Source organism: Tyto alba, unplaced genomic scaffold (genome assembly GCF_018691265.1).
Source record: "Tyto alba isolate M040663 unplaced genomic scaffold, T.alba_DEE_v4.0 Super-Scaffold_38, whole genome shotgun sequence".
NCBI classification, from domain to species: Eukaryota; Metazoa; Chordata; class Aves; order Strigiformes; family Tytonidae; genus Tyto; species Tyto alba.
This window is the reverse complement of record NW_024881313.1, coordinates 6,918,808-6,933,212: the sequence shown is the minus strand read 5'-3', so window position 1 is coordinate 6,933,212 and position 14,405 is coordinate 6,918,808. Positions and strand designations below refer to the sequence as shown.

General features: G+C 40.4%; 1 protein-coding gene across 1 annotated transcript in view; it reads right to left on the bottom strand.

The window, feature by feature from the left end:
- The window catches only part of RAPGEF5 (Rap guanine nucleotide exchange factor 5), a 162,835-nt gene that overhangs the window by 92,670 nt on the left and 55,760 nt on the right, over nt 1-14,405 (bottom strand). Inside the window, 2 exon segments of the mRNA XM_042802015.1 lie at nt 979-1,104; nt 6,754-6,830. Of these exon segments, the coding sequence (XP_042657949.1) occupies nt 979-1,104; nt 6,754-6,830 (203 nt within the window).

Here is a 14,405-nt window from a genome sequence, read left to right as displayed (position 1 = left end):
TCATGCACTCCTACTGATACAATTACATATTTAACTACAGCAGACTAGACCTTATACGCTGCCGAACAGAAAAGCATGAAACTCTGAAATAAGATTTCATCTTTCTCTTTTCCTTTGTGCAGCTGTATTTCAGTAGGAATGAGCTTGCAGATTAACTGAAAAGTATTTCTTTTCTAAAGCACATGCCTTTTTTTTACTGTCCAGTGAGCAGAAAATGGAATAAATTACATATACATAATAGCAAGACACATGAGGACTAGGTGGGGTTTTTGTTGTTTTCTCCAGTTATTATCCTGGGCACCTTTAGATGAATATGCAATCAGAATAGAAATCTTTACTAGGAGAATAAAATTAGGATATATTGTGCTATAAGCAGAGCAGTCAAGTTTTAGTGCATTTTCAATTCAGTTATTAACATCTGAATAAGTGCTTTCAGAAGCATTAAACAGAATGTGGCTTTTTTCAGTGTCACTTTTGGTTGAAAACACAATTTTTTTTTAAAGAAACTACTGCATCACCTATCCAGACCATTATTTTTAATTTACACAGAAAAGCTCCAGCCAATACTTGTATCCAAATATACCAGCAGCAAAGTAATTTTAAGACGACTGAAAGTGAATACTTGAAGCACTCATATACCTTATACATTATTTAAATACACCCTAAAACCCAGATATTTCATAATCACTAATAACAAGTTGGTAGAAAGCATCCTGAAATCATATGCTATTTCCTGTGTGTATAAGATATTAATAGCAGTATCTGACAGTTAGAAACAACATAATAATTTAAGTGTGTTGACAATTATTGAACTGAACGCACTTCAGAGAAAGGTAAATGCCAGAGGAGAGCAGCTACAGTTCCATGACTAACGTGTGCCCTGGGTTCTGACCACCAGCTTTGTTATTTCAGTTTTGTGACCTAAATCTCCCTCCCCTATGAGAATGCAACAAAAAACCGAAACAAGAAACATCTTACTTGTTCTGCCTTCTCCGGTTGTTTTCTATCCGTCTGCAAAAACTGGCGGTTTTCTCTCGCCAGCTTCTGGACCAGCTCAATCCGACCGATGTCATCTCTTCCCTGAAGCTTGCACAAAACCCCTGCCTTAAGGGTGGGAGAAAGAGCAAACAGATACTTAAATCCACAATCCCAGGACATGACACTGCCACAAATTTCAACCTTAAAATAAGCGCATCTGTTTTCTCATATTTTCAGTACTTCGGTGACGCTTGCTGAACACAAACAAGTTGCTGCTTTCTGGAAAACAACCGAAGAGGAGCTGAGGCACATCTGAATCTCCAAATGTGTCTACTTTGGAAGAATGAAGGCAGGGCTAACTAAATCAACCGCTCCTCTGAGTGTGACTATCAGATACGCTGCGTTTTATTTGTTCCTGTCAGCCTGTTTCCTGTTATATAAGAGAACAAGAGCAAGAGGTTAAAAACTCATGGGAAAGTTAGCCAGGAACAGCCCTGGAAAAAGAATGAAGCGCAACACAAGGCACTCCTAAAAATAACAGGCTACAACTCCCTCTGCTCCCACTCCAACCATTTTTCACGTATGTAAGCCTCAAGAGTTAAAAAAACAGTTGCGCCATGCTCATTTATTCTGTGAATAACAAATCAATATATCCTGATTTTGTTTAGGAAAGTAAATGAGATTTGTTTTAAAAACTATGTTAGAACTATTTTTTTGGCTAATATTTTGCCAGTTATTCAAGCTACGCCGATAGTGTTTTGTCAAAACATTCAACACTGGTTGCTTCATAAAAATGCCATACATATATAAAGACGGATTCATGCTTGCACACAGGCGTACCAGACCCATCACAAAGTTAGCTGATGAGGGGTAAATTGCTCCCTGCAAAGTCAGTGGCTAATATCACTGCCCGTGATTTGGTCATGGATATAGATGCTGCATAACTGAGACCTGGCTTGATGATACCTCATGGCTTTTATTTTATTAGCCCAGATGTTTCCTGAGGGGAGCAGCATACGCCTTGGGAGGGCCAGGCATGTGGCATGGCTATGGTATTGCTATGTGACTATAAAGACAATATGTAAATAAACCTTTTTCCCCACTTCCTCCACCCTTTTCTTCCTACCATTCATCCGGAGTTTACCTGAATCAGTATCTACTCCAAAATTCACAAAACTTCTCATGAGTTAGGACCAAAAGCTAGGGATGTCCTTACCGCTAACCCATGGTGCCATGCAGGCTCCAGTCCCTTGGCCTTGAGAAACTCCTGCCCACGCCAGCTGAAGGTGTGAGTGCCCACCCAAACCAGCCTACAATATGCTGGTTTCTCTAAGGAAGAGTGAAATGAGGGTTGAGGTTTCTTCAGCTGAGGAGGAAAACAAATCCACTTTCTGAATAAGTGCTTTAACACTGATGGAAAAAAATAGGTTCCACAACCAAGTCCAAAGAGTCATCTTTACCAAATTATTTGAAATAAATTTTTACATGCCTACATTCCTCCAGTCTGGATGTAGGCACCCTCTCACAAGCCTGCATCAGGTACTTATGCTCTGGAGAAGGAAAGAATTTCAGATACAGCCTGTGCTTTGCGTGTCCTATGCTTAGTCCCCTGCCTCCTGAGAAACCCAGCTTGTCCACATAAGGAACTTACACACTGGTTTGAAGGTCAGAAATCCACCAAGAAAATAAGGAATTGCAGCACCTATGCTGAAGGTCCTTACATTTTCTATGAGATTACTCCTTATCTTCTAAATCAAGGACACGGATTTTATAAACCAGCTCTGACACACCATTATAACCTGCAAATCAGGAGTGAGACTGACTTTATCAAATGTGGAAGAATATATTGAACTAGTCCAAACTCATTTAATCAATAGAAAAAAAGAGGTATGTTAGAAGATATATATTTCTTTTTTTTTTTTTTTTTTTACTTTACAATAGACATTTAAAAATGGTCAGATGAGTTGTTTCCCAAAAATCTCCTTTCTTCAGTAATTTACACATGGAACCTAGGCAGTCATCACAGACTTGTTAGAGCTCTGGTATCTGCATTTCACAAAACTCTGATGGCTTGGGGAATCAACTAGAGCCAAACCTGCTTATTTCATGGCTTTGGGATGCTTCTAAGAGAGAATATAATGTCTGTGTGCTGTAATCCCCTCAGGCTAAGGACAACTCAAAGTGTTATGGTCTATTAGGGCTTTGGGATACAAAGATTTACAGTCTCTCTGGATCTGGGAACTTAGTACTTTGGAGGCACTTTTCACACATTCATATTGAGCCCAGACAAGTCAGACCATGACCTACGAGTGGCATAGATGTTTATGAGTCCATGTTCTTTAAATGTCAAATGGACATCAACAGAAATGCAGTGTTCACTCTGCTGAACAAATACTTATTGATCTTCAGTGTATGAAGCAAAGCCCAGTGGTTAAAACCACTTATGTTAAGATGAGGAAGGGGAACTTCAGTTTTGGGGTAACGGTTGGCTTCAGTATGTTCAAGTGGAAGAAACATCCTGGAGAAAAGTAACTTTTTGAACACATGGGCCTCCTGCTCTTTCACCCCTTGCCCTCTGCCTGTGTTCAGACAGAGCACATCATTGCTTTCTGCATGGATGAGCACCCCAGGGAAGAAGTAACTCTAGATACAAGCCCATTAGCCCTGCCACAAACAGGGTCTGTATTCAAATTGGCAACTTCATTAAAGAATCATATTGTCCTGTTTCAAATAACCACCAAGAAGAAATCTTGCATTCTAATAGGTCCCCTCTTCCCCCAACTATTCTTTAATTTAAAGAATCGCAGAGAATGTGAAAAATATTTTATTGGGTTTCCAGAGTATAAAAAAGGTCAAGTAAAAAATTTCTGAGGGCTAAGGTATTAACAAGGTAAATGTACATGCTTGGCTCTGTGAAGAATGCACTTGAAATACAAAAGGCTAAACATGCTTTTTCATAATTAAGAAGAAAAATATGAATCCCACACTTTTAATTCTGTTTTCCTCAATTATGCTGACTTTCCACTACAAATCTTTCTTCTAAATACTTACAAGAAAGCATCCAGGTCAACTAATTAATTAATTGATGACAGCTTCTAAAAGCTGGTTAGGAAGACATTGATAGAGTCTCCTATTACTGGTCATTTTCACTTGTCAATATAAATTTAATTTTCAAGCAAAACCTTTGAAGCTCTAAGACAAAAGGGTAAAGGCAAGTCACTCTACTTGCAAAGTGCAATTTTGATTTATATTTTGTGTGGGCACACATCCTCCAAAATCCCGCATGCCCAGCTGTTGGTGCTTAGTCCTCTAACTCATGTACACCAACAGAGATACCAGTACTAACTTATGTGAAGGTGAAAATCCTACAGTTGTGTATTTTAACTGGCTTTAATTTAATCGATGACAAAAGAATGTAGAAGCTTAATAGTAAGGCTTTACTACAATTCATGGCACAAAATTACTATAATTAAAGGTGTTTATGCAATATTTGAAATTAAATAAAGACATTTAATGGGAAGGAAAGTAAATTAGTCACTACGGAGGTTGGAAGAGCAAGGATGCTGACAACACATTTTCTGTTTCTGTACATCCATTGGCAAAATATTTCATCTGCAAAGGCCATAAATGAATATGGTAGGAGTGACACGGAGGCAAATTAAGACAGCCCTAGGCAGACAGGATGGGATTTTTATTTACATTTTTTACATTGTTTACAGCATACTCGCTTTTAAAAATCCCTGTACTGAATTCTTCCACACTTCTAATAGTTTTGCCAACTAACTCCAATGTAAGTCAAGCCTACATCCCACAGAGAAATGTTTAGAGCCGGCACCACACCCTTCAACTCTAACAGAAGAGGTTTGTGGTGATTTGCTTTTTTTCCACTGTACCTCTGTCTTCTCCTGTGTCTGGTGAAAATAATATAATTATTACGGGCTTCACCTTTGATCAACCTGAAAACTTAAAACCATATGCCTCTGCCTTGAAAGATCATTTGCTTTGCTCCAGTCACATGCATAGTCTCGCTAAAGTGAAAAAAAAAAATCATTCACACCCTTAAACCAAACTGTATTTGGTGTTTGCAGGATGTCGTTTTTATGGCACTGACAAACAAATTGGAGCAACAGCTGCTTTGATAACACTCCTGCTCTCCTCCTATTTGGGCACTTGAACGCTTTTTCTAACTGCTCACTTAATAAGTATTTTATTTTAAATGTGCTTCAAATTCTTTCAAATTTTAGAAGCTGGTCTCCAACCAAATAAAAGCTGGGCAAATCAATATCCCAGTAATAAATTCTTATGCGTTTTTATAACCTGCCCGTGTAATCTTATTGGCTGGCTACTTAGGAACTTCGAGCACACGTCATAGTCTTCCTTTTTACATCTCTGACATAAATGTGAGCAAACATTTTCAAAAAATAATAATAATAACTACAACAATCAAGTAGAACTTAGCATATACAAAACCCAAAGAAGAAAACAGAAAGCCAGGTTTTTTTGTGCAGTGAAGTCAGTATTTTCCCCTGGGTCTTTTTTATAGCTCTGTAATGCACAGCTGAGGTCTAGAAGTCTGATCCTCAGCCCCACACTGATGTGAATTAGGAATCAAAGTCAGATAAAATTTTCACACGAGGGCTCCTACTACACTTTTTTTTTTTTTTAATAGATTTGAAATTGTGCAAAATTAAGAAAAGAGCAGGACATTTCCAAACATCTTGCTTGATCATGACTCTGAGAAGCATGCTGGAAAAGCCCAAGGTGTCACGCTGATGCATTAGGCATATCTACATGGTCCCCAGTTCTTCTGCCTGAACTCTCCAGGTCTCTGCCATGGCCCAGGTCTGCTAATGGACCTGCCTACAGCCCCTCCTGGGCTCACTCTGGCTGAGACAGCCCCTACCTTTAGAAAGATATAGGTACTGCTGGCCTGGCTACATGGCTTGTAACCCTTCAGCTAGGCTTGCTCACAGCCACCAAGGCAAATCCTGTCTTTCTCGTACACAGCTTTTTAGTGGGCAAGGTGTTAGGAGATAAATCAGAGACAGGAAGGAGAAAAGGTGGCAACTGGTGGAGAACATCAGATTTTCAAGAGAAATAGAAGAAAAAAAAACAGTCAAGACTGGGAGAAATCAAATTTAAATTAAAAGCAATAATCAGTACAAATACAATGAGCTATATAGTTAAACTTGCACAGTTTGAATGCATGAACTGAATGATTGAATGAACTGCGGATTAATCAAAAACGATTCACAGAATTAAAAAGGGTAATCAATTCCACAATAAAATACTCTAAAAGGCAGTTAAGTTTCTTCTGAGCAGTGTCTAGAAGTATGCTTTGGTTGTAAATGAGGGCAGTTAGGGAAGGGAAGAAAAAGGTTCTTGCTTACACTTGAGTGACTAATAAGTATCCTCATTTCATTGCATGTCTACTTACAGTGATTAAAATTCAATCAAAATGTCACATGCCCTTGCTTCCTAAAATATATCTCATTTTATTTTCGCATCTGGTATATGCTATGCATATTACCTAAAAAGAGCACAGAGATAGTTGAAGAATGTTGTCCAATTACAACATCATGGGATTAATTCCCAGAGTAATCATCAATCTTATTCTAAACAGTCGCATAAGACAAGATTCAGCACTTTCTCCTTCCTAGAGGCTCCCAGCACAGAACATCAAGGAAAAGACATTTTCCAGAGCTATTGAAAGAAGATCCTTCAACTTGAAGATCTGAAAAAGTTCCCAAGACACTATTAATCTTTTACATTTACCTGAGCACCAGAGCTATCCTTGAGCTCTTCTAGTCCTCTTGTTTCTTGACTGCTGTTTTCTTCATTTTGATGAATTGCTAAAATAAGAAAGAAGGGATGTATTGGAAGCAGGCAGGTTTAATTCACAAGAAGCAGCAAAGCAGCATGGCCTGGTTTAGATCAAATAAAATGATGATTTAAGAAACCTTGTTCCAAGTTTAGATTTCTAGTTAACTCCTTGAGTGGTTTTGGACAAATTCTGTAGGGCACACCTTATTGGGTTTGGACAAATCCTAAATAACGTAGACCTTATTTTTCTCAGACAGTAAAATGCAGTACTGAGTAGTTATATTTCTGCTACTGTTAGTCCTGATAAAACAGTAGCATTTAAGAAAACTCCACTTTTCTATACATTATAACAAGACCTGATGACTCACAAAGAATAAAAAATTCAGACTTTATTTTCATCATATTGCAGAATCCAATTCAGACTAAACACAATAAGCAGATTTATCCCTCATCTCAGCCTTGGAAAATTCTTTGTCAGTAAAGTGAGCTCTCGATCTTAACAAATACCACCACTATCCATGAAAGTCTTCTCCAGAAATAAATGGTAGCAGACGATCTATTGAAGGTTATTCGCTGCTGGCACAATAAGAGAAACCAGTAACTTAGCTCAATTAACATTGCTTAGCACTAGCAAGTTTTGCCAGACTTTAAAGAAAAAAGGTTTGGATGAAACATGTAAGCTCTGGATGAGTGGAAACCAGAGTTACCAGTTTACCTAGCTGAAGAAATAAGGACCACTTTTGAAGAGACACATCAGACTTCCATAGTGAAAACAGCTATATCTATAGGTAGTTTTACTAGCTATAGCCCAAGATGCCCTTCCATTCAACATGATGTATTTTAGTGGAACATTTAGCCCTCAACCATTCTGAAATGTGACACATGGCAGGTTAGGATGGTCAGATCCAATGAAACACACAAGAAGTCACTTTACCTTTTGCCGTACTCATTTACTTAAAAGCACCATACTCAAATATCGTTGACTTGTGTACACATCAAATGATTTGCCAGTGTAGCCATAGCAGTTGTGACAACAAAAGCATCCATAAAGTGGTAGAGCTGTCAAATCCATTTCCTGAGCCACACCAGGCTCATGGCTTTGATGGATAGGCAGGAGCATTCAGCTTGAGTGCTTCCTCCTGTCCACCTCTTCTCTCCTTCACCCCCGTGTACCTGAGCTGGTCATCAGGCCGCACCCGAACTGCCACAGCTCACAGCACTGCGTTTTAAGACAAGTATCACCAGCCCCATTTTACCTTAAAACTATATTTGTGAGCTGAGGCAGCCCAGGATCTGACTGATGAACAGCTCAGCTGTAGGGGTAGCAGCACCACCTTCATCAGCCACCCTCAGCTAAGCTCTCCTCAACCCTCAGCCTAAATCTTTAGGCATATAACCAGGTTACCACAGCTGAGCTAATACATGTAACATAAGCCATGAGATACGGTTTGGTGTGCCTTAGCGGGTGCTCTGGGTCTGCTGCAGACAAAAAAGTAGCCTAACCTTTAGGTAGCATCCAGTAACTTAAAAGAAAAGTAACTTAAGACTGTTCTTGATCTCTAAAATAAAGCGTATGGATTTATTTTCTTTATACTGCAGGATTTTTGCTGATATTGCTATGCCATAGAGGGTATAATTCTTCTTTCTTCCCCCACAGTTATGCTATCAAAAAAAAAAAAAAAAAAAAAGTAATAAAAATGTAATTATAAAAGGGGGGAAATAGTCATTTGTCAATACAGTTTATTCCATTCAGGGATCTCTTTTAATCCATTATCAAAGGAAAACAGAGGTCTGGTATAAATCTTTACTAGTGGGTTTGCTGACATCATTTTACCAGCCAACCTCTGAAATTGAAAGTGAATGCTGAAAACACAGGGTCAATCTATAGCTATAGCAGAAGGAATATATAATGTAGGTTATATCCCAGCAGCACTTAAAGCTAGGCAAAAATCAAAACGTGCTTGGGTCATTGTGGCAGATCTCTGCCCTAGGTTGGAAAAGTAACAACCCAGTGAAGCCGAAACACTAACTCAACAGCCCCATGTAGCCCCAGCCCAAGGCAACCTACTCAACCCAGCCAGGTTGGGGGCTCTGCAGTCCCTTCACTTGTAACCCACCTCCCAGCCTTCCTCCCCAAGAGCTGCCTCATCCTCTTGCACACTCCCACACGCACCCAACCCTGTTCTACCTGCTGCCGGGGCAGGTGACACAAAGCATTCAGGACATCCATTGCCAAACGCTGGTCAGAACAACTGGCATGAGATGGGAATGTTGCAATGCCAGGAGGCATTAACGAGCGCTAGAAAAACAATGGTTGCTTGAGCAATTGCAAATCGCTTAAGTCTGTGGCTGCGTTAGCAGAAACACAACATTTCCCCAACTCTCCTTTCAATTTTCTGATTTCTCCTAAAATCAATTTGCTGTAGCTACTGATGGGCAAAATAACCCCACAAACGCTGGCTATTAATCACGGCATTTAAAGGAGTGGCACCTTGCTAGTAACAAGACCGCAGGTCCAGGTTTAAGTGATTTACATTGATCCAGCCAGCTTTTCTGACAAGCCTAAGCAGATGGGCACTCCGCAAACAGCTGTGCCAGGGGAAGAGGTTAGTGGCTGCCAATTGGCTTTGTGTCACCGGCCTCTGTTACAAGTGTCCCCTTCCCTGCCCAGTGCCAGGGCAAGCACCCCAGAGCATCTTCAGCCAAAGCAGACCCTCGAGGAACAGCACGTTGGTGCTAACCTGGCTGAGCTGGCAGATTAGCAAGGGGATGGTATCTGGCCGGGGAGCTAGTGACAAGCAGCAAACACCCAGGGCTGAGGGCAGTAATATCTTTTAAATGGCACAAAGGGAAAGAGAAAGAAGGTATGTGTCCAGAACCCCAACAGATACAGATATCCTTGGGTGTTAACAGTTTTAGCATGAGCAATTTTAAAGATGATGAGAAAATGATCTCAGTTTAGAAGTACCCTAAGCAAACAGCTTAAAAAAAGAAAGAAAAAAAAACAAACCCAAAAAGCTGTTTCTATTAGCAATAGCAATCTCACAGTTCAACTCTAAAAAAGCTGAAAAAGTTAATAAACCAAACCAAGCTCTCCTTGGCTTCGATGTTGTTTAGACTGTGTAAGGAATGTAGAAAAGAACCAGTAAATATTTTCTTAAAGGAAAAAAAAAAAAAAAAAATCCCAGACCTCACACTGACGTTCTCACAGCCCTCCTGGGAGAGAGGGAGCAGTTGGCCTCTTTTTCATGAAATTTCCATCACAAACTTGATTTTTGTGTCCTCTATGCCTCTTATTCAAACCCATACTGACCAGCCACAACTGAACCATTTAGCTACACCCAGGGAGTAATGCTCAAGGAATCACACCATTACATAAATTTTTTCCATCACAAGAACATAGTTACTTTAAGGCTGAAGTGGCCACACAGACAAATAACAACCCTTAATTATACTGTCTTGGGTTTTGTATGAAAAGCTTACTACATGCTTTGTCTATAAAAGAGAGAACAACCACAAATTTCTTAAAATATTCCAGTGTATTCAGAAATTTATGTTACTGAGGATAATTACACACACATAAGAAACCAATTGCTGTATTTCTATACACAGTGTGCCTCCTAACCCCATAACAACTCACAGACACCCCTTGAATTGGCCTGGGCACTGCCCTCATGGGCTCTTGTGCACACAATACAAGTTCTGTCATAAAATACAAAATTTCAAGGATAATTTCCCACTTACTGTCAGCTGGCCATTTGTTTTTCAATAAAAAGGCTTGATGTTGCAAATTCAACTGTAGGAAAAGTGAGTGGAAGGTTAGGGTGGGATGGGAAAGTACTTCCCAGGCGAGTGTTGATTCTGGGACGGTTCCCTAAAACTGTAGCAGGTACATACAAAAAAGTTGTGAACTTTGGAGCTGGGCCAAACTCTTGCTTCTCTGCCAGCAGAAACCCAGCTTTGCTCCCTGATATGAATACCCCCAGCATGTGTTACAAAGGTGGTTTACCCTCATCTATATCTATCTATTTACATTTGGGCTGAGGCCTGAGACCAGAGACAGGAATGAAATGCAAAGAAAGACAGTGACCAATCACCTTTTCTACCTGCAGCGTTTCTCCTTTGGAGGAGAGGTCACCATGAGTGAAAGAAAAAGGTGTTAAATGAGCATTAGCTTGCTAATGTGAGGATCAAAAGTGTCCATTTGAGAATTAGACAAGGGAATTCTGGATGTTGATTTTTTATGATCACTTAAGGATCACAAGGGCCATCATTTGATCTGAGTTCCTTGTGCCCTCATGGACCAGAGCTGAGATTTGCTAGGAGATCCTTCTTAAAACTAATGGTGGAACAGAGAATTCTTGTGGGGGAAAGCCTTATCCTTAAGTAATCCTATTTCAGCTCATTAAATCAGCAGAAAAAAATAATAAAGAAATAAGAAACAGATGTAAATTATCTTGTACTAGCTACCTCAGCAGAATCAGCCATCACACAGGGGTGTGAAGGGAAAGGAAAGGTAACCATCACTCACACCGGAACCGAGCACACCCTTTGTGTCACCATTACTGACCGACAGTGCTTCCCTGGTTTTACTGCCACACCACAAAGTTTAACGTAGATTTAAGACATTGGAAGGGATTTGTCTTCCTCAGCAGCATGAAACGTTACAGGCATGTTCAGTGGCTCACCTTAGCCAGACAGCAGTATGCAGTGATGGTCACAACAGCCACCTGCAGCACGATGGACCTTCTCCTGCCTGTGGAAGAATCCTGCCATGGATGCCAGGGTTACCCACAGAGCAGCACCTTCACAACACACTGTTCTGTATGCCCCCAAACTTGAAGGTAGATGAATTATGTTTGAAGAGCAATATTTTTAAAAGTCACATAATACAATGCATATTATTTCATTTTAATACTTTGTCTTATTCAAGACAGCAGAATCTTTTACCCAACTGAAAGGGGAAAGGACAGTTAAAAAAAAAAAAAATAGTCCACACATAAACCAATTCCTGGAACCCACCGCGTTGCAATCTTCCCAGAGGCTTTGCTGTATTGTGCTTTCTTCCTTTTCTATAAATGAAGTTTCTTCTTTCTACCCCTTCTGGCTGTAAAGATAACCTTCGTAACACAAACCACCGGCACTAGCGTCATTCTGCTACTGCAGCCAGCCAGACTGGAACAATAACACCAGCAGAGGTGTGAACTTCCTCCCTTTGGCTTAATAGGGTGTTAACTTTGAAAGCTAATTATTGAAATGCTTAAGAGAGGACTGCCATCACAGTTAACCATTTTGCTGCTGAAGAGCAGGCAGGGATATCTGTCCATCTGTAAGGTCTGGGTTGCACCCACATGGCCATTCCAGGACAGAAAGCCGGCTTAGTTCCCCATCGATGCCGGCTGTCCCACACCTCCTGCGCTTACTACTCCCTCTCTGTACTACCATAAAGCATTTGGGGTATGTGGATTGGCAAAGGATTACTTCTAACCTGTCTGGGTTTGCTGACCTGGTTGAGAACTGAGCCCGCAGGCAGGGCAGGGGACAGGGCACCCTTGTGCCACACAGCTCCAGCATCAGCCCTTGAGCTTGCTGTCAGGTCCAGCTGTGGGACCAGGATTGCCTGTCTTTTGGGGGCAGAGAGCCCATAAATGTCACCCTTGTCAGACATGCAGTTTACCTCTTCACTGCCCTAGGCTGCTCCCAAGACTGAGCTTGCTTAGCACCTTGCAAACCCTCAGGCATAGCCTCGGGAGCAGCCCAAGGGAGCGTGGGGGATCCCAGCTGCACACACACTGCCAGACCCACCTGCACAGCCTGTGCAGGGCCGGGATCAGGAGTTCTCCATCCCCACCGCTGCTCCAGAGGCAGCTCTGCTAGCCTTGAGAAGCTCGGTCACACCTTAGGCTACATCCCTCATGTTTTCAGTGATGCTCCTTCGTTTCAAATGAGGATGTTCATTTATTATTTAGTGTTGTTCTTTAACCTGCTAACATCCTAGAACATCAAATCACTCTGCCCTTTGTAAGATTTCAATCCTTTTGGTATCATGTGATCCAAACTTATATATGCATCTCTTTTTTCTAGTCAGTAAGTAAAAGGCACCTACGTGCCCCCTACAGATAGGAGACACACACCACCTTGGACGTGGTAAAAAGCCTACTTCTGAACAGAAGAACTTTATTTGACAAGCCAACAGACTGTCACTGTCTCATCCCTTCTGGATGGTTATACCTTGTTTTACTGTCCCTGTCAAACCATCACTGTTGAAAAGACCTCAGGAATCTGCAAGAATATTCCCCAGGGAAAGGCCCCAGTGCTCTGAATCACCAGCAGCCTGCACCAGCTGATTTATCATCAGCTGCTGGGAAGCTCACAACTTCTAGCATTCTTCTTAGATACCAAATTTTTTGAGGCATGTTTCTTTTCTGTTTTTTTTTCTTTTTTTTTTTTACTTTATTTTTTGTTTTGTTTTCTTTTTTTTTTTTTTTGCAAAAGAAGTTGCTAGCATGAAGCTATTCATAAGCAAACAGCAAAAAAGCATTTTAAAAAAAATCACATAATTCTAAGCTAATTTCATTATTTTTGAAAACTTTATTGTTATTTTGAGCAATGGAGCTTGTGGTATCCCTCGTTATTCTTTGTGGAGGATATACAGCAAGCTCTAGAGAAGCTGGTTACTATGGCAGCTCTGAGCTGTTTGACAGTGTTATAATGTTTGCTGATGCTTATTAATTTATCAGAGTGGAAAAAAATTAATAGCTCATACTGATACCATTGGGGAAAGTAAAAGCCAGATCCTCTAGGTTACGTAAGGCACTAGCGCTGAGTGGTGAAAAGGAAGATGAGCAGTAAGTAAATGCTTTACAGACCTCAGATTTGGGGACCATTTTATGCCAGACCAGGTCCTCATGCATATTCCTGTATTTTCCAAGTCCTATTTCCAAATTAAAAGGGGAAAATCAGCAAGCACTGACTGCCTCTGAAATCCCCAAAAGCTGCATATAGGAGACAGCAATAATCCTAGGAATAAAACCCTCCAACTGAGAATTGGTTCCTTATTTACCATGAAACTGTAATCTTTTCCCAGAAATTACTGAAAAGAGAAAGCTTTTTAAGCTCATCCTTAACATGTTTCCTTTTATTTGCAATACAAAAATTGCCTTTGAGCTTTCTCATTCCTTCCCACTTTTTCTGCATATATATATATGCAAATTATTGTACAGATTTCCCTTCACTGAGTATACTACATCTCTGAAACAGTTGGCAGGCCCCTGGGGGGGTGTTGCCCAGACAGCTGTGCAATCAGCTGAGTAAATCAGCTAATTAAAGAAACAAAGAAAATGCAAAAATTATTAAAGACAGACTCCCGATTACAGCATTGTTCAGCACCTCTGTATCTGAAAAAACACAGCAAGCATGGGATGGAATACAGGTGCTTGTAAATTGGGGAACGAACTTTTGCACAAGTGACAACGATGCCATTTTCTCTCAAGCACTAATCTGGGATTCATGATATTTATGCTTTGTAGTTTGAATCAATTTAATATAAATTACTCCAGCATTTTATTTCATTTTACAATGACAAAAGCGTGAAATGTAATATT